Source organism: Lampetra planeri, chromosome 2 (assembly GCF_965212315.1).
Source record: "Lampetra planeri chromosome 2, kcLamPlan1.2.h2, whole genome shotgun sequence".
Taxonomy (NCBI): domain Eukaryota; kingdom Metazoa; phylum Chordata; class Hyperoartia; order Petromyzontiformes; family Petromyzontidae; genus Lampetra; species Lampetra planeri.
Window position 1 is genome coordinate 28,047,842 of NC_136108.1, and position 23,426 is coordinate 28,071,267.

Below are 23,426 nucleotides of genomic sequence, written 5' to 3' on the forward strand. Positions count from 1 at the left end.
AATTATTGGGGGGGTGGGAAGGTCTCAACTTTGGTTCCATGCGAGGTGTTTGCTGGAACTTCTTTCGCACCGAACATAGCCAACCGGGCTGACCGGAGGTACAGGGGAAGGACAACAAATTATTGGTCTCTGTGTGAGTCTCTGTATGTATGTTGAACTTCCTTTGCACCGCACGTAGCCAACCACGCTAATCGGAGGTGTGGGGGAAGGTCAACAAACTAAACATAAAAAGAGAACATCGTAAAGGATGGTGACAAAAGTGGATAAATCATGGCTGATGATATGAAAATAATAATGATAATTTACAGCTCATTATCAAAATCCTGCTGCATAATGGTATGCCCACATCGTGTCAGTTATAAGGGCCGCTTGACCATACCTCCCCACGATGGTCAGGTCATATTTTCGCGAAGCGGGCGCTGAGGATCGATTCAGACGCCGCTCGCTACTGATATTAGCCGAGGCTGGGAATCGAACTCGGATTGCCGGCTTCATATTGCAGTACACGTGAACGAGTGTGGACCCACTGCTTGCACCTCCTGGCGTATGCAGTGTGTACGTACGCACACGCAACATGAATCGCGTTGAGATAAAAAAAATTAATCGCGTTCAGACACCCAAAATTAGTTTTTGCGCTTACATAAGTGGAGATGCTCGCACACGCGCAAGCGCGCGCCACACGCAAGCTCGTGCGCATGTGCACACACACGCTTCACACACGCTTCACACATGCGTGCGTTGCGCATTCAGGCAGCGAGGAGGGATTATGAGCCATGGCAATCATCGCTGTTGGAAGAATCGTGCATTGGAGACTGACCAATGTCTGTGAAGGCATTGCTCGTTACGATGTTTGGCATTCTAGGCCAGAGTGGCTGCCATACTTATAATGACTATTGCAGGAAGGGGAACTGCAGGCCAAATCAAACACATGCGGTTGGTAATTTTCTGCCCGTAATTTTATGCAACTGTAAAGTTTTCGTAATTTTATTGTCCTGGCACGTTTGCAAAATAAACACATGAAATATAAATGTTTATACTGTTACAGATTACATTGCAATGCACTTTAACAGTCTATTATGTATAGGTTCAATGTTGAGAGTTAAATGCAATGGTAAGATTTAAAGTGCACATGCATAGCATTCTATTTAGTTACATAGTGACGTGGGGTGGAGCGATTGAATCTTCTGGAGATGAGTGGATCGTCATACTTTGTGGTGGATTGTCACGATTCAGTTAAAGAATCCCTTTTTAAAAATACTCCTTTGAATGTCAGTTCCTCTAGTGGCTGCAGTGTTGATGTGCAACCATTGCATTTAACAAAAAAATATTCGTCTCAGCGATTCGACGCTTGTATGGCGAGCGTAAGACTCGAAATTCTTCTACGAATCGATGCATAATTGCACCCATGACAGTTACCATTGCCTTAAATATTTCCTATTCAGTTGTACTGGCGGTGCATACAAAGAGACGTTGGCAGACGTTAACACAAAACAGACTGGGCCCTACTACGGGGATGTGGAATTTCCCAGAACAGCTGATAAAGGGGGCCAACAGAGACGAGTACCCGCTCCTACCCTCCCGTGAGCATCCGGACACTTTGACTTTTTTCGTAGTAAAATGCCGGCTTAACAATAAACCCAAGACGGTGCCCCGGGTTTTGGGCAGTTACACTCGGAAGGCTGTTGGCAACCTTGCATGAATGTTCATGCTGGGCAGTAAGGACATTACAAATAAATGATGTTCGCTGCATCTTGGAAGACACGCATTTTTTCTGCAAGTTAAATTAGTTTTGTGAGCGTTGTTAGGATTGAGTGGGTTACGGGGAACCAATACATGTGATTTGGTCTCAGTGTAAACCAAAAGTCTCTCCACCTTTTCTCCCAGCCACCATTCAGTACCTGCAATGCCATGCAATCACATTACCTTGCTGTTCATCTCAGAATATTGGGCTGTTCTCAGAATCCGTTTGAATCGCAGTTGCCTGGCATCTACCGATTACTCAATGTGGTTGTTTTCCCTTTCTTTTTAAATACGCTCAAATGATTCCACAAACAAATGAAACGAGGCAAATGATCATTTGAACAGGCTTGGTTTTAGTTCCGAGGACAGCATCAGCCAATTGCGGGGCATATCATGATACAGACGCTACAATCACGGTATAATAGCGATCCAATGATTCGCGCCCTTCGAGGTTCATCGGGGTTTGGTCATGTTGAATGTAACGTATTCCAGTGGTTTGGAGTAATAACGTGAACCAATTGCATGCAAAATATCCCAACAAAAATATATCGACGGTCCTTTAACATTTCGATTTAAAGCTTTCGTGACTGCAGGGATTCATCTTCTTGGTTCTTTAGGTAAAGTCACGACGTTTCGGCCACAACGCAAGCAGCCGTCCTCAGGTGAAGAATGAAACACCACCAAGCTTGGAGCGTATATACGCCGAAACGTCGTGATAATTATTTTATTATGTTTTATTTTTATTATTTTATTACTTCCCTTCTACGTGACTTTACCGAAAGAACCAAGAAGATGGGTCCTTTAACAATCGTTCCTTGTCGGTCAAATTTGTTGTTTGACCGTACTTGGTCAGTGTGGGTTGGTGAAGTGGTGGGTCACCGGGATTGGTTCATATGTCTCTGACCACTGATGCGGTATGTACAGTACGTTGAACTTCTTTCGCACCGTACATAGCCAACCGTGCTCATCGGAGGTGCGGGGGAGAAGGACAACATGGTCTGGATTCTTCCCCCCCCACTCCTCCTTCACCAAATTCAGGTTGCTGGGCACAGAAGTAGCCACTAATACACTCATCAAAGAGACTTTTGTACGGACGCAATTTTGTATTGTGGAGTCAAGAATCACTCTTGTGTGAAACATGAAAGGATGGGTACACACCTGCTATATAATGCAGTTATTTGTGTTTGTAATTGAAACTATCATATGTTAATGTAAATGAATTAATCATGAATGTCATCCATTACTATTGAAATTGCATCACTTTTAAAATCCTAAATACTGCACAGGATTACATTTGATTTCCATACGATCACTTCTCAAAATAATGCTCATAACCCAGGCTGGGGAGGAGGCATCGTCAAACTTTCACCATGCAAACAAAGGCAAAGATCCCCCATATAGCTTTAACAGACTATTGGAGCAAGTGCTGTTCTGTTAGCGAGCACCTATAAAGGCCGGCATGGCACACGAGGGGGTAGGTGGCCAGCACCACGCCCGGCCACCTTTGTCTCCCCAGTGGCGATATTTATACACCGCTCCAGGTACTCATTTGAGTCTGAGTCGACCTAGGGGAGGCCCAGGTACCGGTTCAGATGATCGTCACCGGTGTTGACCGTGAGCGGGAATAGAACTCAGGTCTCGGCCGGCTTCGTAGCGCAGCGTAGCGCTAGCCGCTACACTACCCCTCCTTACTGCAAACGCACAGGCATTCTGCCATGGGTGCCTCTTTTTTACGAGGATTAAATATTCTGAAGGTCAAATAAGATCATCTGGGTTGTGTTTTTTTTTTCTGTCCTCCCCTAAATCCAAAGTAACAAGATCTACCCCGTCTGCACTCTATTTAAGCCGCCTTTCCTCTTCCGCCTTCTGTTTCGTGACCAGTGTCAAGAAATCTCAGATCTTCCAGACGTCTTGCAAACCATTCCCATCGCCGTGTGTAACGCTCGACTCAGCCGACCAATGAAATATTCACAATTTGCGGACTTCTAACTTATTAAGCATGAATTGGAGCTTAAACAGCTATGTACAACGTTTCCCAATTGGACCTTTCAACACCACAACTGCTCTTTTAATGTAGAGATTGGCATTGAACTGTCTCTTTCCTGTTGCCAAAATGAAAATTTTCTGTATTTTAACTATTTACTTAAAATATACGACAGTGGTACCTCGGTATACGTCGTTAAGTCGTTCCAGAAGGTAGGACTTGTACCGAAAATGACGTGTACCAAACAAATTTTTCCCATAAGCAATAAAGGGAAAGGAAATAATCCGTTCCAGAGTATAAGAAATGATATTTTATATGGCATATTATACATTAATGGGGTTGTATAAAATAATTTTGACACTACTTATTACTAAAATGCATACATAAATGAAAATAAATGCATAAATACATTTAAACGGATTTTTTACATCACTTTTACTTGCTGAGAGGAGTTGATAGCCTACGAGGATGGTGGTGAGGAAGGGGAGGAGATGTTATTTTTTGGAAGGACAGTCCCCTTCCATTAAAACTTCAGGAAGCTGATATTCTAGGGTTTTTTCTCTTTCTCTTTTCTGTTTTTTTTCTTGTTTTTGCCTACTTCTAAGAATGTTCCTGAAGTGTGACATTGTCTGGTGATTCCACACAATACTGTTACGGCTTGTTAGAGCTTTATTGGGGTGGTATTTTTCTGCAAAACTTTGCACTTTCATCCATTTTGCACACATTTCTTTAATATCTCCTCCTCGATTTAAAGCTTTCGTGACTGCAGGGATTCATCTTCTTGGTTCTTTCGGTAAAGTCACGTAGAAGGGAAATAATAAAACAATAAAAATAAAACATAAAATAATTCTCACGACATTTCGGCCACAACGCAAGCAGCCGTCCTCAGGTGAAGAACAGGTCTGTCGGAAAGACAGCGTCTGAATGGGCACCACCAGGCTTGGCAGCGTATATTTAAGCTGGGTTGGAGGGGGAAGGGGCGCCTTGACAAAGGAATTTGCATATCAAGAGGAATTTAGCATATTTATGGGAAATGAAGAGAGTGCATCCATCTTCACCTGTTGTTCCTCCCTCTCAAGCTGCTGCAGCTCCTCAGTGTTCAGCTCTTCCTTGTGCCCCTCCACTAACTCCTCCACATCATCATCATTGACCTCCAGGCCCATGGACCTGCCCAGAGAGACAATATCCTCCACAATAGGCACAGCCTCAAAGCCCTCAAAGTCCATTTCAGTTACGGCTTCTGGACACAAATTCCTCCAGGTATAGAAAACTTCCTGCCAAGCTTTGTGTAGAAGAGTTATACAGTGCACAATATTAAAATTCTCTTTCCAGAACTCTCTGAGGGTTAATTCTGTTCTAGATTTGAAGCTTTCGTGACTGCAAGGATTCATATTCTTAGGTTTTTTCGGTAAAGTCACGTAGGTAAAAAAATTAAAATTAATAAAAGTAAAATAAAAATAAAATAAAAATCACGACGTTTCGGAGGCAACACAAGTGAGAGCTTGATACAGCTAACTTTTATTAATTTTAATTTTTTACCTACGTGACTTTACCAAAAAAACCTAAGAATATGGTTAATTCTGTGTCAGAGGTCACTTCATAGCACCTCTGAAAGAGTGCTTTGGTATACAGTTTCTTAAAATTTGAAATGACCTGCTGGTCCATGGGCTGAATGAGAGGATACTCTTAGGTTGTTTCGGTAAAGTCACGTGGGTAAAAAATTAAATAATAAATAATGGAAATAATGCACCATTCTCTTTTAGCCCCACTCCCGGGGACCATCAAGGCCATCTCCCTGGCTACCACATTCAGACAAGCCCCCACCTCCCCCCCTTGACTTGTATTTAAGGGCTTGTCTCTTGGATTTTTCATCACTTAATACAGTAAATTCAGCTGTGACGGTCCCGCCTGATGACGGAGACTTGTGTTGCCTCCGAAACGTCGTGATTGATTATTTTATTACTATTATTATTTCTATTATAAATTATATTTTTTACATACGTGACTTTACCGAAAAGACCTAAGTGTATGAATCCTTGCAGTCACGAAAGCTTCAAATCTAGAATGAATGAGAGGAGTCGTATTAGGGGGCAAAAACTTCACAGTGATGACGTCCTACTTCGGCAGCACATTGTCCTGCAAGCTTGGAGGTTGTGCAGGAGCATTGTCCGTAAGAAGGGGAGGAGGAGGGCCTTTAGAGGCAGTTGTTTCTCCCCTAAATGTTGTTTTACACTTGGCCCAAACACAACATTGAACCACTCACTGAAGAATTGTCTCGTCACCCAAGCCGTTGAGTTTGACCTCCACGTGACTGGTAACTGGGTTTTTTGTACATTGTATTTTTTTTTTAAATCTCGGGTTCTCCGAGTGGTAGATTAGTAGAGGCTTGAGTTTAAAATCCCAACTTGCATCGCCACACAACAAGAGAGTTAGCTTGTCCTTCGTTGGCTTGTGTCCTGGCAACGCCTTCTCCTCTTGTGTGTGATATAGGTCCTGTTTGGCATTTTCTTCCAAAACAGGCCTGTCTCGTCACAAATAAACACTTGTTGGGGAACAAAACCCTCAGCCTCTACAAACTCCCCAAACTCGGTAACAAATTCCTTTGCAGCGTCTTTGTTGGCACTGGCCGCCTCCCCATGCCTCACAACACTTTGCATGCCTGTCCTTTTTTTTCTTTTTTCTAGTTTTGAAGTTTTCGTGACTGCAGGGATCCATACTCTTTGGTTCTTTCGGTGAAGTCACGTAGGTGAAAATAAAAATAAAAAATAAAAATAAAAGATAAGAATATAATAATAATAAAAAAACTATTCGTATCTTTTATTTATTTATTTTCACCTACGTGACTTTACCGAATGAACCAAAGAGTATGCCAGTCCTCTTCTTAAAATTATCAAACCAACCATGGCTGGCTTTAAACACTTCACTAATATCTTCACTCGTTCCTGGCATGTCACTTTAAAGATCAGCATGCAACATTTTTGCCTACTCGCAAATTATGGCCTCTGAAACACTATTGCCGGCTAACTGTTTTTCATATTCTTATATATTTTTATTATTTTATTGTTTCCCTTCTATGTGACTTTACCGAAAGAACCAAGAATATGAATCCCTGCAGTCACGAAAGCTTTAAATCAAAATTTACCTGTTTTTTGTTTATCCATATTAATAACAATTTTTCTACTTGCTCTAATGTCCGTGATCTTTGTTTTGATATAAATTTCACCTCCTTTGCAACGTTAGCTGATTTGATGTCTTTTTTTTTTCACAATAGTCGTAATTGTTTTTCTCGGCATACGGTATGCCACTGCAAGATCAGTGACGCGCATGCCGCTTTCATACTTTTCTATGATCTCTTTTTCCACGTCAATAGTGATTCTAACGATTTTCATTGTAGCTTGGCTTTTCTCACTAACCTTCTTAGGACCCATCTTGAATGAATTCGCAAAAAATTCACGTTAAAATGACAAAAAACACGTGATCATTCACAGAGTTATAGCAAGGGTTGTGCACTGAACTAGATCTCCAGGCAGACTGAGGAGCGGAGCTTTGTTTCAGTCGTGAACGGGGTATACGCGGGTACGCGGTGACTCATCCCGACCCATACAAGTTCTAGCAAGCGCGTCGTATCCCAAGCAAGACGTCGTATCCCAAGACATTTTTTTCTCGTCAAAACACGACGTATACCAAATTCGACGTATTCCAAAGCGGTCGTATACCGAGGTATGACTGTATTTAAAAAAAAGTGTTGCTGGCTGGCTCGTGGGTGGGCAAGTGTGTGGACAAGTGTGTGGACTAGTGTGTGGACAAGTGTGTGGGCGGGTGTGTCATACTGACGTCATCATACGTCCTACCCCCCGCAGCCACCCTCAATCCCGGCCGGCTGTGTATCCCACGCAAATGCGAGGGCAGTGCTAAATGGTAAACAGACAAGAAAAATCTGCGGCGAGTGGTGGTGCACTATGAACCTGGCAACCTGACTTCCATCCCTGGTCACAGCTGACATCAGCGGCAATGCTCTAAAGTGTCGAAATGCGGATGACCTTGCCCTAGCAATGCACGCAGCCACTTTCAACGACATCGAATCCACCAAGCCAAATCTCCACAAAATAACAGTCACTGCATTTCATCTTGACAATAGGAGTGCCAAGCACACTCTCAGTGACCTTCTGCGGCAACGCTGAGCGACACGACCCCACTCGAGCCAATCTCGGAGTGAAACTGGACCAACCGTACGCTAACCTTCCACGACCACTGGAAAAAGGTAGCCGCCAAGACCAAAACAAGGGTCAACCTGGTCCAGAAACTGTCAAGCACGAGCTGTGGAGCATCAGCATCAATGCTACAGACATCAAACTTGGCCCTTGTTTACTTTGTTGCAGAGCACTGTGCACCGGTATGGACCAGAAGTAGTCACGCTCGACTTGTTGATGTCCAACTGAACGCTGCAATGCGGTGTATCACCGGAACCCTCAAGTCGACCCCAGCACCCTGGTTGCCCTGTCGCAAATCTCTCCCCCACCATTCCGCCGCAACCCTCCGGGAAGTCCTGCGAATCGCAGAAAACGATCGCCCCTTCCCATTCACCAGGAGCTCAAGCACGTCCCTCGTCATCGCTCGAAGAACACGCAAGCCCTTTTGGACCCCATGCACTGAACCTTCAACGATGCGAGTTCAACACCGATGAAGCTTGGAGAGCTGAACGGAGTTTAAAAGAACTCACAAACAAATATCTTGTTGTGAAAGACCCAACGCAGAAGATACCTACGTTTGATCTTCCAGGAGGCAGATGGTCCACCCTAAACCGCATCTGCACAAACCATGGCAGATGAGGATACCTTATGCACAAATAGAAAATTAAAAAAAACTCTCCAGTAGTGTGCGACTGTGGTTATCCAGAACAAGACCTATGAGATTGTTCTTGTTGCTCTGCATCTACATCAGCCGTACGAAAGAGGTAGATCGGCGAGTGATGTCTGAAATGATCCTTCGCCCCCACTAACACATACCAACCAGTACGGTTCAGTATAGTTAAACACGCGAGGAGAAAAACAAGTCTTTGAAGATTTCCTCAAGTGAACGTTGGCAAGCCATTCACGTCTGCTTTGGTGTACTTGACGGAACGGCGGACTGACTCACAAGTCGAGTTTCCTAATGTAACCGGGTCAGGGCCGAAGAGACCAATATAGAGCCTCGCTTGCAAGCATGTGACCTGGGTCACCAAAATGACGAAAAACGCAACAACATGAAGTATGGAATTGAAGAGACGTGTGTGCACGGAAGCATGCAGATGCATATGCAAATGTCTGGAATGCCCATCCATCCGCACTTGAACATTCTAACCCGCATGCTAATTGAGCCAGTATGTGGAATCGCATTATTCGTTTTAATATAAGCCACACTTTTTTTAAAGGTACATTGTTGGAAATCTGGCCCAAATATTGCAGAGGTCCAGATAAGTGTACTGGTAAGCCGTTGTGGTCGGTTTGGTACTGATTGGTTTAGGGGTTTATTAGTTATCGTGAAAACAAATTATCTTGGGACAAATAGATGCCTAATGGATGAACAGGCCAGGCCTAATATTTCCCAGCTACATCAATAAGTAGCCTGTGACTCCCTTAGCAATTATACATCACCACTCATATTCACTACTATGATATTTTTTAATTATACATTTCTTACAGCCATTTCATTAATAGACTAACATTTAACAAGGTCTGAGAGAGAGTACATTTGCATGCTTGCATGTATTTAAAGCATATATTCACATTCAGGTCAGTATTGGCGGGCTTAAATTTATCCAGGATTTTTTGTCGATTTGCACCTTAAGCTGCAGGTATTCCGCGGATGTGCATACAACAATTAATTGGATTTGTTTGTCGGACCCACGGGGCCTTGTGTGAAGGCTCAAGCAAGGCGAGACACATGAGGAATCTCAGCACACAAGATAATTGGCCAATTTTTTGAAAGCCACAATATTATTTTACGCTCTGATAATAAAGTTGTGCCATTGATCCGGCCTTTAGAGCTGGGCAATGGCGAGCCTCCTTGATTCCTCTCTTCTCATTGATTGCTTCGCAACAAAGTGTCGGCTGGAGGTGGAATTCACCCGTGAGTCCATTACGCACTTATTGATTTGGTAAAATATGCACTTTCGCCAAGATCCTTCTCCGACGACAGAGAGCGCTGGTTTTCTATTTTTAAGTTTTAATTTGAGAAGCTATTGCAGCTTGTCGGTTAGCACCCCTGTCTCGTGACTTAATTCACCGACCCTGTAAACATAATAACGAATGCAGCACATTTAAAAGACGAAAATCTCTGCTTTGAAAATATGACGGACTTAAGGTGGGTGAGCTCTGCTAGGTGCCAAATAAAACAACGTGGCAGTTTACTTTGTTTCAAGGACATTTTCCATGAATGCACAACGATTGATTTGTCTCCTATTATTGCTTTATTATTTTAACTTTGTTTAAGCACAAATATCCTGTGGGAGTTAGCTAAGGGGAAATTGGACCATTGGTCTAAACCGTGTTTAATTCGTTTACACGCAATAAATGAGAATGCTAATGAACTGGAAAAATGTTGCATTACAATAATGTAGTGACACGCAGAGGTCAGAATATATCCCTGCTCTTGCCCATCTCTACTGATTGTGGAAATTCCTTTAAACTCCTTGTTGCTGTGGCAGGCACCTGAATTCCCATAGGCATCTGGCAGATGCAGCAGTATAAAGGTTGTGTGTAATTTTTCGATTTAAAGCTTTCGTGACTGCAGGGATTCATCTTCTTGGTTCTTTCGGAAAAGTCACGTAGAAGGGAAATAATCAAATATTAAAAATAAAACAATAAAATCATTCTCATGACGTTTCGGCCACAACGCAAGCAGCCGTCCTCAGGTGGAAGAACAGGTCTGTGGGAAAGACAGCGTCAGACCTGTTCTTCACCTGAGGACGGCTGCTTGCGTTGTGGCCGAAACGTCGTGAGAATTGTATTTTATTATGTTTTATTTTTATTATTTTATTATTTCCCTTCTACGTGACTTTACCGAAAGAACCAAGAAGGTTGCGTAATTGACGATGAGTTGGATGGGTTGGACCTTTATAGATGGGTTGGATTTTGGCAAAGTGGACGAGGAATTGGGATGACAAAGGCAAGTGTCGGTATGTCTGTTTGTATTTTGAACTTCTTTCGCACCGTGCGTAGCCAACCGTGCTAATCGGAGATGCGGGGGATAGGACAACAAACTAAACAAAAAAAATCCAACAACGCCAGACAGTCTGTGAGATTAAACAGGTGGATTCTTTGCCCTTGTGTGTGTATACATGGTGGAGGAGCGGTGGAGGAGCGGTGGTGTAGCGGTTAGCGCGCTGCGCTTTGAACACCATGACCCGAATAAGATTTCTGCTCACGGCCAACACCGGTGACTGCTTGGTCGAATCAGCCTCAAATGAGTACCTGGTGCGGTGTGTAAACATCAGCACTGGGGAGACAAAGGTGGTCGGTCGTGGTGCTGGCCACCCAACCACCTTGTGTGCCGTGCCAGCCTTCATAAGTGCTCGCTAACAGCATTTTCCCAAAAAGTCTATTAAGGCTATACGGGGGATCTTATTTGCTCATGGAGCTAGTTTTAGCACTATTTAAATTTTCAACATTATTTTTGTGTGGATGAGAGATGATAATGATGGATAATAGTGAATAGATGATGAAAGCATGATTTAAAAACGAACGGCCCTTTCACTGTCTACTCACCGATGGAGGCTTCCGTGCGGTTTTGTTTTATCGGGTGCAATGATGAACAATAGCTGTATCACACGTTAGTACATCTCATCGGCATAAACATTGCGTTTACTGCAGTTCAAAGACCCAGTCCCTACAAGGCGTGTGGTGAGGTTAGGAGATGTCCACATGCTCGGCACTTGGGTTGTATGACCATACTTCACCGCGTTGATCAGCTCGGGTCTGTGAAAGGGGGCGGGAGGACCAGGATAATCCCCGTCCACCGATTTCCCCCGTGGCTGGGAATCGAACAGCGCATCGCGCGATCCACCGCGCCTCCCTCACGCGTGCTTCTACGGTGCGCGTGCCCTCGTGCAAACAATCGCGAAACTTCTCCAATGTCGTGACGTGCACCGTTCATTATTTTATTTACGTCGACTGATCAGCAGGGGTTGGTATATCTGTTCCTGTCGGTTGATTGCAGCAGCTTGTGCACAATCCGAAGGCATTAAACACAGCTGCAGTTTTCTCATGCCTCTAGTTGCCTCGAGGTTAAAGGTACGAACCGCAATTACCCACGTTCAGGGAGCCTATTTAATTCGCTTTGCTTCAGAGCAACTTCCTGCATTCACTCGGGACACTCACTGTGACCTTCCAGCACTATCAGCGAGATTAAAGGCGGGCATACAGAAGAGGCTTTCATCCTTTAACTCGCCTTCATCGTGTCTGTATTAGCATGCAATTTATCCTTTGTTGTATTGTCATCCGGTGCACATAATTATAATTGGCGTGAACAAAAGACGGTTCGTCCATCCTCTTTATGTTCATCCTCTTTTAAGTTTATATTAAAAAAAGGTATTGCACGTATTTATTGTGGAAGTGCACTCCAGTAAAGTATGCGTTTATATATATATGTGTGTGTGTGTTTATAGATATGTAATCGAAAAAAAACATGCCTTGGTTAGTAATATATAATTTGCATTGGTGCAATCTCAAATTACTCCTGCAAAACCTCGTGAATATTGTTCTTTTTAAAAATATTCGCACGAGTAAAAAAGAATCAGCAATGTTAGTTGTTGCTTAAGGGACCAAACACACTTGCTTTCAAAGCGATATAACTGTTGACAGTGCAGTGTTTACGAGGTAAGTAGACGTAGCAGAAATTGAGTTTGATCCCGCAGACTTGAAAGCGTGGCAATGCGTTGTGTTGTGGCGTCATCCGGGCTCCAGTGTCCTTTGTCATTGTGTTTGTGCGCAGGTTTTCCCTTTGGACTATATCCTGATGGCCATCATTACCATGTACTTTGTGGTGACCTCTATGGCTGGCATACGCAACATGGGAATATGGTTCTTCTGGATGAAGGTATGTTCGAGCATAATACACCCATTGCAAAAAAAACACGTTCACAGTTACAACAACGAAGGTGATGACACACCGATGCAGCATTTTTGCCTTTTGGCAGCACGAGTTCGATTCCCCCCTCACGGTCAACGCCGGTGACATGTTGTATGAACCGGTCATGGGCCTCGCCTAGGTTGACTCAGCCTCAAATTGGTACCCGGTGCGTGGTGTAAACATCAGCACTGTGGGGAGACAAAGGTGGCCGGGCGTGGTGCTGGCCCCCCACCCCCTCGTGTGCAATGTCGGCTTTCATAGGTGCTCTAACACAAATTGCTATGCGGGGGATACAAACCGATACAAAATTGTTCCCTTTTGGCAGCATGACAATAATTGCTTACTGACCTTCCCCCCCCTTTCCCCAAACCCCCCTACCCTCCGTTACCCCCCCTCCCCCCTCGTTACTCCCCCCTTTCCCCCCTCCCCATGAGATCACTTATTGGAGAGTAAAGTCAAATTGTCCTGCCGCTCAATCGAGAGCAATTATTCCGAGCTCATCTCCAATGTTGGCACTCGCAGTGATACAAATTCCACATCCCCTTGACAGGAGCCAGTCTCTTAATAGAGCCACCGCTGTTCACTTTCCTGCATTGTGGGTATCCGTTCAGCTGACCCTGGCGGAATGCCGGGCCGAGTCCTCTCCCCTCCGACGAGGATTTGAACTTTTGAGGCCTCCGATTGTGGATGGACAACCGAACCGCATCCATCATCGTGACCTATAATTTATGGCCAGGCACGAGCCTCATTGAGACTCAAGGCCCGATATCACTGAGCAATTGGCCATCGTTCTGCCACCCTTTGCCACCCTTTGGCAGAACGATGGCCGGTGTTTGTGAGGGGGGGGGGGGGGTGAGACACCCCAGAGCCCATTTAGTAACTTTGCGATTCATGTCAGGCCCATTCCACACTTCAAAGAGCCCATTCCATTTCTGCCTATTCCGACAAGTGTGGAATGCCCTATATAGAGCAGGGTTAGAGAAGAGCCAACGATGGCGACATTTCCTATCGCTCTGCAGAATCGTGTCAATCCTGCTTTGGGGATGCGGCTTGTGCAGCAGCAGCGTCATTATCCTCCATAATAACGGTTTTTTTTGGGTTCGATTGTGTACATATAAATGTGTCGTTAACCCAACCACTACCCGACAGCGAATTAGTAATGTTTGTGACGTAAACAAGACGTGCCAATTAGTTACTACTTCAGCACACCGGTGTGTTGAAGAGTAAACCCACAACATTTACGATCTGTTTACGTGACAAACCTACTAATTGGCTGTGTCGGGTGGTGAACGGTTAACAACACATTTACATTTACGCGATCTAACCCAAAAAACCTTTATTATGAATAATATTGGTCACAAAAGCCTACGTGTTAATCATCATCTTCATTCATCATTTCCATCATCGTTAACATTAAGAAAGTGCCTCTCCCAGGCACTGAGTGTGGGCACTTGCCAACATCACTACGATGGCCATTCTTGATTGACAACAGGGAAGCTGCTGTTCGCTTCCCAGTGGAGTCGAGTTCATTTGACCAATTGCAGAAGGAAGGTGGGCTGAGTTAACCCTGAAAAATAATGTCAACAGGGGAGCCCTTCGAATAATTGTATCTCTGACCATTGCACAAACTGTTTGCTAATCTGTGTAACTGTAAAAAAGTTCTCTAAAGTTCTTTATCACAGGCCATTGTCTGTGTCCTCTTTGAGAGGCATAACGAGAATGCACTCATCGCATTCATGCGAAGCAAGGGTGACTCAATACGAGGATATTGAATCCTTAACGCTGAAATAGTTGCACTGCTGTCATCATTTGCACGGCTTATAGAAGGAAAAAATAGACGAGCTCGTGTTTCAGGCAATGATCCTCATAATATGACTTTATTTTGGTGACTTATTATTCGTGTTATCTTTCTGTGCACCTCGGCTAGATTACCAGCTCTTTGACGTTCTAAATGGTTTCCTGGGGTGGAGCGGCGGCGTAGTGCTTCGCCATGCTGTGCTACAACCGGGAAAACTAAGTTCGATTAATTTCCGGATGAGTGAAAAGATGAACCGGTTACGAGCGTAGTAAAGTAGAGGGAAACAATGACCACACCATCACGCAGGGAGGCTCTCTCTTGGCACTGGGTTGACATAGGGCATTGTTTGCCAGCTGATATTTAAGGAGTGAAAAATAAATAACAATTAAAAATTCCAGATAATATCACGGATACTAAGTCAAAAGTGCAGTTTGCCTTGCTGCTTTAAGAATGCTCTTGTTGTGAAAACGTGGTGACATTAAGATAGCACTGGTATATTTTAGTATAAACAGACCTAATCTCCATGAACTGCCTTTTAACTGTGAAGCCATTGATTTAAATGAAAACGAATTAATTTAGAATTATCCTAAGAGCTATTTAAATGTTTTTTCTCTGAAAGCCCCGTGAACAGTAGATAGCTAAACTTTTTTTTTACTGTACTGAGGTGCAACTTTAAATGGCAATGCACGCTTCCTATTCACTTTAACAGGTAATTAAAGATGCTTTTTCAGTGAATATAGCAACTCTTCTACTTACGGACACTCGACTTACGAATTTTCAGAGATACGAACAAACCTGATCCGAACAAACCTGTTCGTATGTCCAGTTGCATGTACGGATCGCGAGTCGTGAGTTCAACCGCCGCCCAATAGACGGTAGTGATGGCATCAACATGTGCAGAACGTGAAGAACCGGTGACATCTACATCTACAGGAGGTTATGCAACTTTAAAGCCATTCCCCGTATTTAGTGTACACGTCGTACAACATGTTTGGAATCGACAGGAGTAAAGTTGGACTTACGAACAAATCGACTTATAAACAGACTTCTGGAACCTAACTTGATCATAAGTAGGAGTCCCTGTGTAAGCTTTCTCGAGAATAAACACGGGTGGAACTACTTTCAATTTCAAGTTTTAGATTTGAAGCTTTCGTGACTGCAAGGATTCATACTCTTAGATTTTTTCGGTAAAGTCACGTAGGTAAAAAATGAAATTAAAATTAATAAAAAAAATCACTATTATGTATTATTATTTTATTTTTATACATTTTTATTTCATTTTTTACCTACGTGACTTTACCGAAAAAATTAAGAGTATAATTTCAAGTTTACGTTGTTTAACGAGGTGAGAACTAAAGAGAATAAAATAAGTCTCGTGTGCAAGAGTGACCACCTGGGGCATTCGTCTGCCAGTAGGGGATGTTGGCTGCTATTAATAATCCCAATGGAGTAACTCACGGTGTTTTATTTTTCTTTCCAATTTGGCAAATTTAGACCCTGATGCCGGCACACGACGGGACTTCTCTTGCGAATGACACCAGGGGGAATTTCGATTTAAAGCTTTCGTGACTGCAGGGATTCATCTTCTTGGTTCTTTCGGTAAAGTCACGTAGAAGGGAAATAATAAAATAATAAAAATAAAATAATTCTCACGACGTTTCGGACGGCTGCTTGCGTTGTGGCCGAAACGTCGTGAGAATTATTTTATGATGTTTTATTTTTATTATTTTATTATTTCCCTTCTACGTGACTTTACCGAAAGAACCAAGAAGATCAGGGGGAATCTTTAATGCCCGCTGTGAGTGAGGCAGAGAGGGAAAGCACGTTATCGTTTCGGTTATTACACTGGCAGTATCAAGCAGGGCGGCCTGCTGCATTCGAATTGTGAACCTCTGCAACAAGCGGTCGTGAACGTCTATACCTCCTGCGAGGTGGCACTCGTTAAGACTGGCAACATTGAGCCCAGTGGTGAGGTTTCCACACTCACTGGGCAGGCAAACCTTTGAAATCTCAGACGTGCCTCCGTTTTTCTTTAGCATGATCCAAAGCTCAATACAAATTCCAGTAAATTCTTTCACGTGTGGCACTGATAAACAGATACAATACCATTGCCCGACACCAATTTTCAAAACGTGACTTTATTTCTTATCGGAACATTATCAATGCATTTGTCTTGATTTCTTACAATTGTCTACGTTTGCACATATTTACTCGTCATAATGTAATTTATATTCACAATTATGTACGAGTATCGCTTTAACTAGATTATTTATTTTCAATTGCCTCTAACCTTGCATTAGTTTATTATATCAACCATATAGGGAAGAAGGTCTGAGTTGACCCTTAACCTGGATTTTAACTTCCAAACTTCTGATTTTGAGACGTTCACTATAATCACAGCGCCACCCATCCGCATGTAACGCACGAAGCATTGCGAGCCCTTTTGTCATTAATGATCACAGCCTGTATAGCTGCAGTAGCTTTTTGGCCATGGGGTCTTTTTTTCCGCAGTAGTAACACCATTAGTAATGCATCGCCATATTTGCGTTTTTTAAAGCAATTTTGTTTGGTGTTCGCAAATTGTGCACATTAAATAGAATGTATTTTTAAGCGTCTGGTAATTATGGGTTCCTGAATGAGCACCATGATCTCAATGTTCATTAGTGAGGGGCAATGTGTTTGTTTATAATGCTCCACATTCTCTAACCCCTCACCTCCGACTCCCCATCAAATGTATAAACACATTTTATTGCATGCCGCTCATGCTGGTTAACCCTGACAATTATATATCAATATGTAACACTATTTTTGTCCCTGGGTAGTAAGTGTTATTTCCTAATTGCTTATGCCTCAAAAGTAACATAAAATGGATTTTATTCCCCACAAACTTTGCTTTTGTGACCAGGACTTTACGTGAAGGAATGACACACAAGCACACCACGTTTTCTCATTGAAAATAGGTAAATTTCAAAATACAACTGTCCTGGTCACAAAAGCAAAGTTTGTGGGGAATAATATCCATTTTATGTTACTTTTGAGGCATAAGCAATTAGGAAATAACACTTACTACCCAGGAACATTTTGTAATTCACTGTGTTTTGTAACACAGTGAATTACAATTCCTATCGACTCTAAAACGTGGTGGCGTGTGCTTGTAATCCAGCGACCTGCAGGTGAAGTTGCTAATAGCTTGTGCAACGGCAGTGTATTTGCAGTTTGTGTTTTCCCTGATGTTGGGGTTTCTCTGGTCTCTGGGTACTCAGGATTCCTCCCACAGACAAAACAGAAAATGCAGGTAACATTAGCCGGGCAGTGGTGACACACGCTTTAATCCAGGTGAGGGTTGGCGGATCACCGCACACACATGTTGTGAAACTCCCTTCCCGTGGGGGCGTCGAGATGCCTTACCCTGGCTCTGCAGGAGAAGGCAGTACAGGAAATGTGGACTCGCATCATCTGTCCCATCAGTTTGGGATAGAGTGTCACCCCCTCGCACGAGTGGGGTTTTCTCCGGGTGCTCCTGTTTCCTGCCACGGGCAGTGTAAACACTATATATACTCTTCGTTATTTCGGTAAAGTCACGTAGGTAAAAAAAATGAAATTAAAATTAATAAAAATAAAATAATAAAATCACGACGTTTCAGAGGCAACACAAGTCTCCGTCATCAGGTGGGACCGTCACAGCCAGATTTGATGCATCAAGTGTAAACACTCACTAATGTTTTTAATCGAAACGCGCCTCCATATTTGCGGAATTGCGCAACGTCGCATGATGCCGTTGCATGAATGGCATGATATAAGTGCTCAATATGATTGTGATGTGCAGGACCCTCTTAAATGTGTGCCTTGAGGCTCAGTAAAACTGATGGGTAATCAGAAAATTGTTTTTTTATTGGTGAGGAAATTCATTTATTTTAAGCATGTATGGTAATATTTCATTGAATTACAATATCAGCATCCAGTTGTATGCCAGAATTCTGATGAGTGACTCTCTTACAGAAGGAACTCTTAATTTTTAAGTTGTGCTCGGCAATCTCTAAAAAAAAATTTGTTCGGACATTTGGTCACCGGAGAGACAGAGCCCTTGTCGCGATGCAGAACGTGCCGTATATAAAGACGTGCCCGCACGCTCGTCCCTTCGTCAGGACTCGCCGCTTTGAAATGATAAACGAGAAGTTTAGGAGCGCATTTTTGTTCTGGGTAACAGCACCCAGCCCGAGGAAGGCCCTGAACTCCCTGAGAGGCCACTTAAAGAGTTCTACCAAGCAGTATTCTACCAAAGAGAGAGAATCGGCTTGAAAACGATGACTAATTAAGCCAGCCGTTTGGCTACATGTTGGCAAGGGCGCTGTCAAAGGCTCTGCCTGTAATGTAGTTCATTTTTGTGCTTATGCATTGATTGAGGCAATCACAACTTTTAAACATATGTAGTGTTCTTCACGGAGGCACACACTTGACTTGGAGGCAAGACGTTTATTTCAACACCCCAACTGGTTAACGACATAAACGTACGGAATAACAACATAGGTGATAGCCACTTGATTATTAACTAAGCCACAACGGGGCAACTCCATAACCGGGTCAGTTAGTAACATTCTGACTCACCCACGATGTCGAGCGAAGACCGAAGGTCGGTGAGACATAGCACCGAGGATTTACTCCATAGAACAGCCCCGATCGGGGCTCGGGAATCGGCCTTTATCGGCCGCGGTTTGGCCGGGCTCCCCCCTTGGCCACGGCCCCCTTCCAGATCCTTCGCGAAGGCTCTGGCCCCTACATCACGTGTCCCTCTCTCCCTCTTTTTGCCCCCCCTTGCTACCTCGTCCGGTCACGTGCCCTCTCAGGGTCACCCAGACTGTCATGTCCTCACTCGACCTCTCTCTCAGTGTCACCAGAACTATGCCCCCCTAGGGCCCACTTCCATGGCATACCCACTGGTGCCCGAGAGAGGCCCAAGACCCACAGCTCCACTCTTGTGATGGTAGCTGGCGCGAGCAGCCATTGTTACCCTATTTATGTCACTACACATAAACACATGTAGAGGTGCATGAGCTCTACAGACTGTTGACTTCAGTTCTCACAAAGCGGTTCCCATCTCATGGACCCCGATGAACTTATCGGTCTAGGTCATCCCCAAGTCAGGATATGACCTTGTGACCTTCCGATTGAATGGCGTGGTCAAACCACAGGAGGGGGACCGAGCTCGATATTCGTCTGACTAAAGCAACCAATAATACGTGGAATGTTATTGTGCAGTAAGATTTCACTTGATTTCTATTGAACACTGGCAATCGTTCAGGGGTCTACATGGCCCATCACTATGTCTATGAAGGACTCAAAAGGTCAAAAAGGGGCTTTGCTAAGCACCAAGGGATTTGTGAAGACAACCAAACTCTGCGCCTGATCCACGTTTCAGTATCTTTCACCCTTGCATCTCGCCGCTCTGGCTGAAATCGTTGCTAATTGTCCATTTATCCGAATCTGAAGTTTCCCTTTAGGGGGGGTTCTCGTATTGGAATATCTGGTAATTCTCTTAATGAAGAATTGAGGAGAGTGGAGGTACCCAGAGGGTCGTAAAATGCATCTTGAGGAACCCCATCATTAGTACTCAATACCCTATTGTATTTAGCAAGTTGAAAAATATACTTGAATTTAGAAAAATAACTTACAATTAGTAACTGGTGCCGAAAGTGACTTTGTCAGCTCTGTCGGCTGCGTAACGAGAATACCGATTGTGCATGCAACCCTTGAAGCAACCCCTTAAGCTCGTTTAAACGTTAAACAACCTACGTCTCGTTGACCCTACGGCCACCGAGTTCCCTTCTGTGCAGGGGCGGCCTTTTCCACTGAAGCCGTGTGGATCCCCCAGCGTTCCACGCGGCAGCCCGTGTATTCGCAAACACTCCTGCCTCGAATGCTAAATCAAAAATATTGGACAGCGCTCACATTTGTTTACGCAAATCACTAACCTGTTGACGGCGGCGCTCGGTGCATTTCCTTTGTCAAGTTTTTTTTTACGAGAGCCTGCTTCCCCCGTCTGCTGCTGCTGCTGGGGAAAATGTTTCTTAAGTGAGGCGAAAGTCTGCCTGCTTTCTAGCGATGCTAAAAACTCGTTTGTGTTACAGACTTTGGGCGAATGAGTTCTGAAACTTCGTTGTTTTTTTATATTAATAACCTGGGCTGCTTCTTGAACCCTTTTTGTTGTTTTTTTAGTGTAACTTTGTTTCACAGTTAAGAGAAACTCTTAAGTGTGTTTGAGAGTATGTGCTTTTTTGATCACAGTATGTGTCGCATGGTTGTTTAATGGACATCTAATGCCCCCCTCCATCCCACAGTTATTTTTATAAACTCTTATAATTTTTGATCGCGATTAGATACTTAATTATTTCTCCATTTTATTTGTCTTGTCTGCACGAGTCTGTTGGTTTTATTAACCATTTGATGGAAAGTCCTCATTCCTATGGTGGGAGGCATCACAGGAGGGCCATTGTTGACTTACAAGAAGATTGTACCTATTTTATCCAATGCACAAGGGATGATGGGCTGCATTTACATCTTGTATTTGTGAATCTTGCCATCCTGAAACAAATTATTCGCAATTACATCTTTCCAGGTGGGCTGTTGCAATGTGTTCCCAAAACAACGTAATGATGAAAAAAGTACTCCTGACGTTTTACTATTCTCTATCCTTGGAGCATTCAAACAAAAGATGAATAGTGGGCATGTAACAACGCAGCAAATGGTATCGCGATAATGGAGCAAAGATAAGTAAATAAAAAGTCTGCACAATCAAGATAGCAAAACCGAGACAATACAAAAACTAGAAAACATTCTTTCATGCAATCACCACCCCCAAAGAGTTACGATGGGTCACATCGCTCAGGGGTGAATTGTCACTTGCCTCTTGGAATAGGGTCACGAGACAGCATTTTGTTTGTTGTTGAGAAGGCAGACTCCTGCCTAAATTCTCGGGAGAGTGGACAGATCCGTTAAAAGCAGCAGCAGCAGTCTGTGTACATCGCAGGCATCTGGCATCGTGTTTCCCTTCATCTTATGCCCGTGAACGTTGTTGAGATTGAAGCGTTGAATCGAGTCCAAATAGGCCTCAAACACTCGTGGCCTACTGCCAACAAAGCACAACCAACAAACCCTTGCGGTATTTACCACAACCACAACAACAACAGCAACAGCAACAACAACAAAACTGTAAGACACAAACCCTGATACGGATGCTCGAGAGAGTTCGTTAAACCTATCAAAGAAAAATTCACGTGAAAATAAAAAGTTATTATTTGCAATTCTAGATTTGAAGCTTTCGTGACTGCAAGGATTCATACTCTGAGGTTTTTTAGGTAAAGTCACGTAGGTAAAAAAAAAAGCTAAATAGTAAAAATAATAGAAGAAATAATAGAAATAAAATAATAAATCACGACGTTTCAGAGGCAACACAAGCTTCCGTCTTCAGGTGGAACCGTCACAGCACGCTTGCTGTATCAAGTAAAGAGAAATCCCAAGAGACCCGACCTTGTATATATACTGGTTGAGGGGGGGAGGAGCCAGGGTAGTCCCCTGGAGAGGAGTTTTTTTTAAATCCTTTATATTAAGTTCACTTGCTTGCTTGCTTAGGACCGTGCAAATCTTTCGGTCGTTTTTTAACCCACTTCCCGTGATCCAATCGAGCTGACATTTTCCACACAGACTCGTTGTGCGTGACAATTAATGTTCATGAAAAAATTTTCCCAAAATTTTACACTTTTTAAGACAAAAATATTATATTTAATTACCAATTGCTTAATGGTGCCATGCAATCATCTGACCCATAGGTGGCAGCCATCTCAAGCCAGAGGACGAGAGGACTCTAGCCGCCACGCATATAAAGGATTTATAATGAAAAAAATTGTTTTTACGGGTTATACTTGTTTTTTATTAGCAAGTTTACTGATCCACTTGTAAACAGTCCATTTTAGCCCAAGCAATTGGAAAGCAGATTACCTGTCCGTGGCAAGGCATGAACCATGGTTTATAAAGACAAAAATACAATAATTAAGTAGCTCTGCTGCTGAGGATGAACAGAAGCACAAGATGCACGCCTCGGACAAGCAGGGTTTTCCAAATATATTTTGACTGCCGGGCTGTGTCACACACATCTTACGCAGGTTTAATGATAATAATTATAACTTAGTATGCGCATGCCATCCTAGGATCCCAATGTGCATTGCATGAAAATCAGGAAACACAAACAGAACCAGTGGGCAACCGACCAAACTAAAGAGGGAAGGCCACTTTAACGAGATGGGGTTTCAAAGTAGCCTTAAATATACCTACCGACTCTGATTGCCTGATTTCAAGTGCCGAGGCGTTCCATAGGCCTGGCTGCCACGCCATTCAAGCTTCTCAGGTTCCTGTTGTCATTCCTTCAATTGACGTGTTCTGCCCAAACCACCCTACTTTCCTTCAGTCAATATGATGTCTCTTATTCGAGTTCGTATGCTGGTCCCTGTATTTATCTTTCTGCCTTTGCCGCATGCATCTTTCCATGATTCTTTGGAAACCTTTGAGCCTTTGTTCCATTTTGTCTTTCGAATGTTCATGTTTGCTGTCCATGTCAGAGTAGGAAATATACATGAATAATACATAAATAATGATTGCCATGATCAAATCATTTTTTTGTGCAAAATTCTGCGACCTGTTCCCACTTACGTCTTTATTTCATCTATTTTGATCCCGGTACATCTTCAGTCATTGCCTGAGGCATGTACTTACTGTGTATTCTGCCTCTGAATTCCACAATGTGCC

The 23,426-nt window shown here is 43.4% G+C and overlaps 1 protein-coding gene across 2 annotated transcripts in view; it reads left to right on the plus strand.

Annotated features, from left to right (window-relative positions):
• The window catches only part of LMBRD1 (LMBR1 domain containing 1), a 328,597-nt gene that overhangs the window by 244,752 nt on the left and 60,419 nt on the right, over positions 1–23,426 (plus strand). For both annotated transcript variants that reach the window (XM_078611635.1, XM_078611644.1), the window contains one exon: positions 12,695–12,799. In XM_078611635.1, the coding sequence (XP_078467761.1) occupies positions 12,695–12,799 (105 nt within the window). The remainder of the gene's footprint in view (positions 1–12,694; positions 12,800–23,426) is intronic.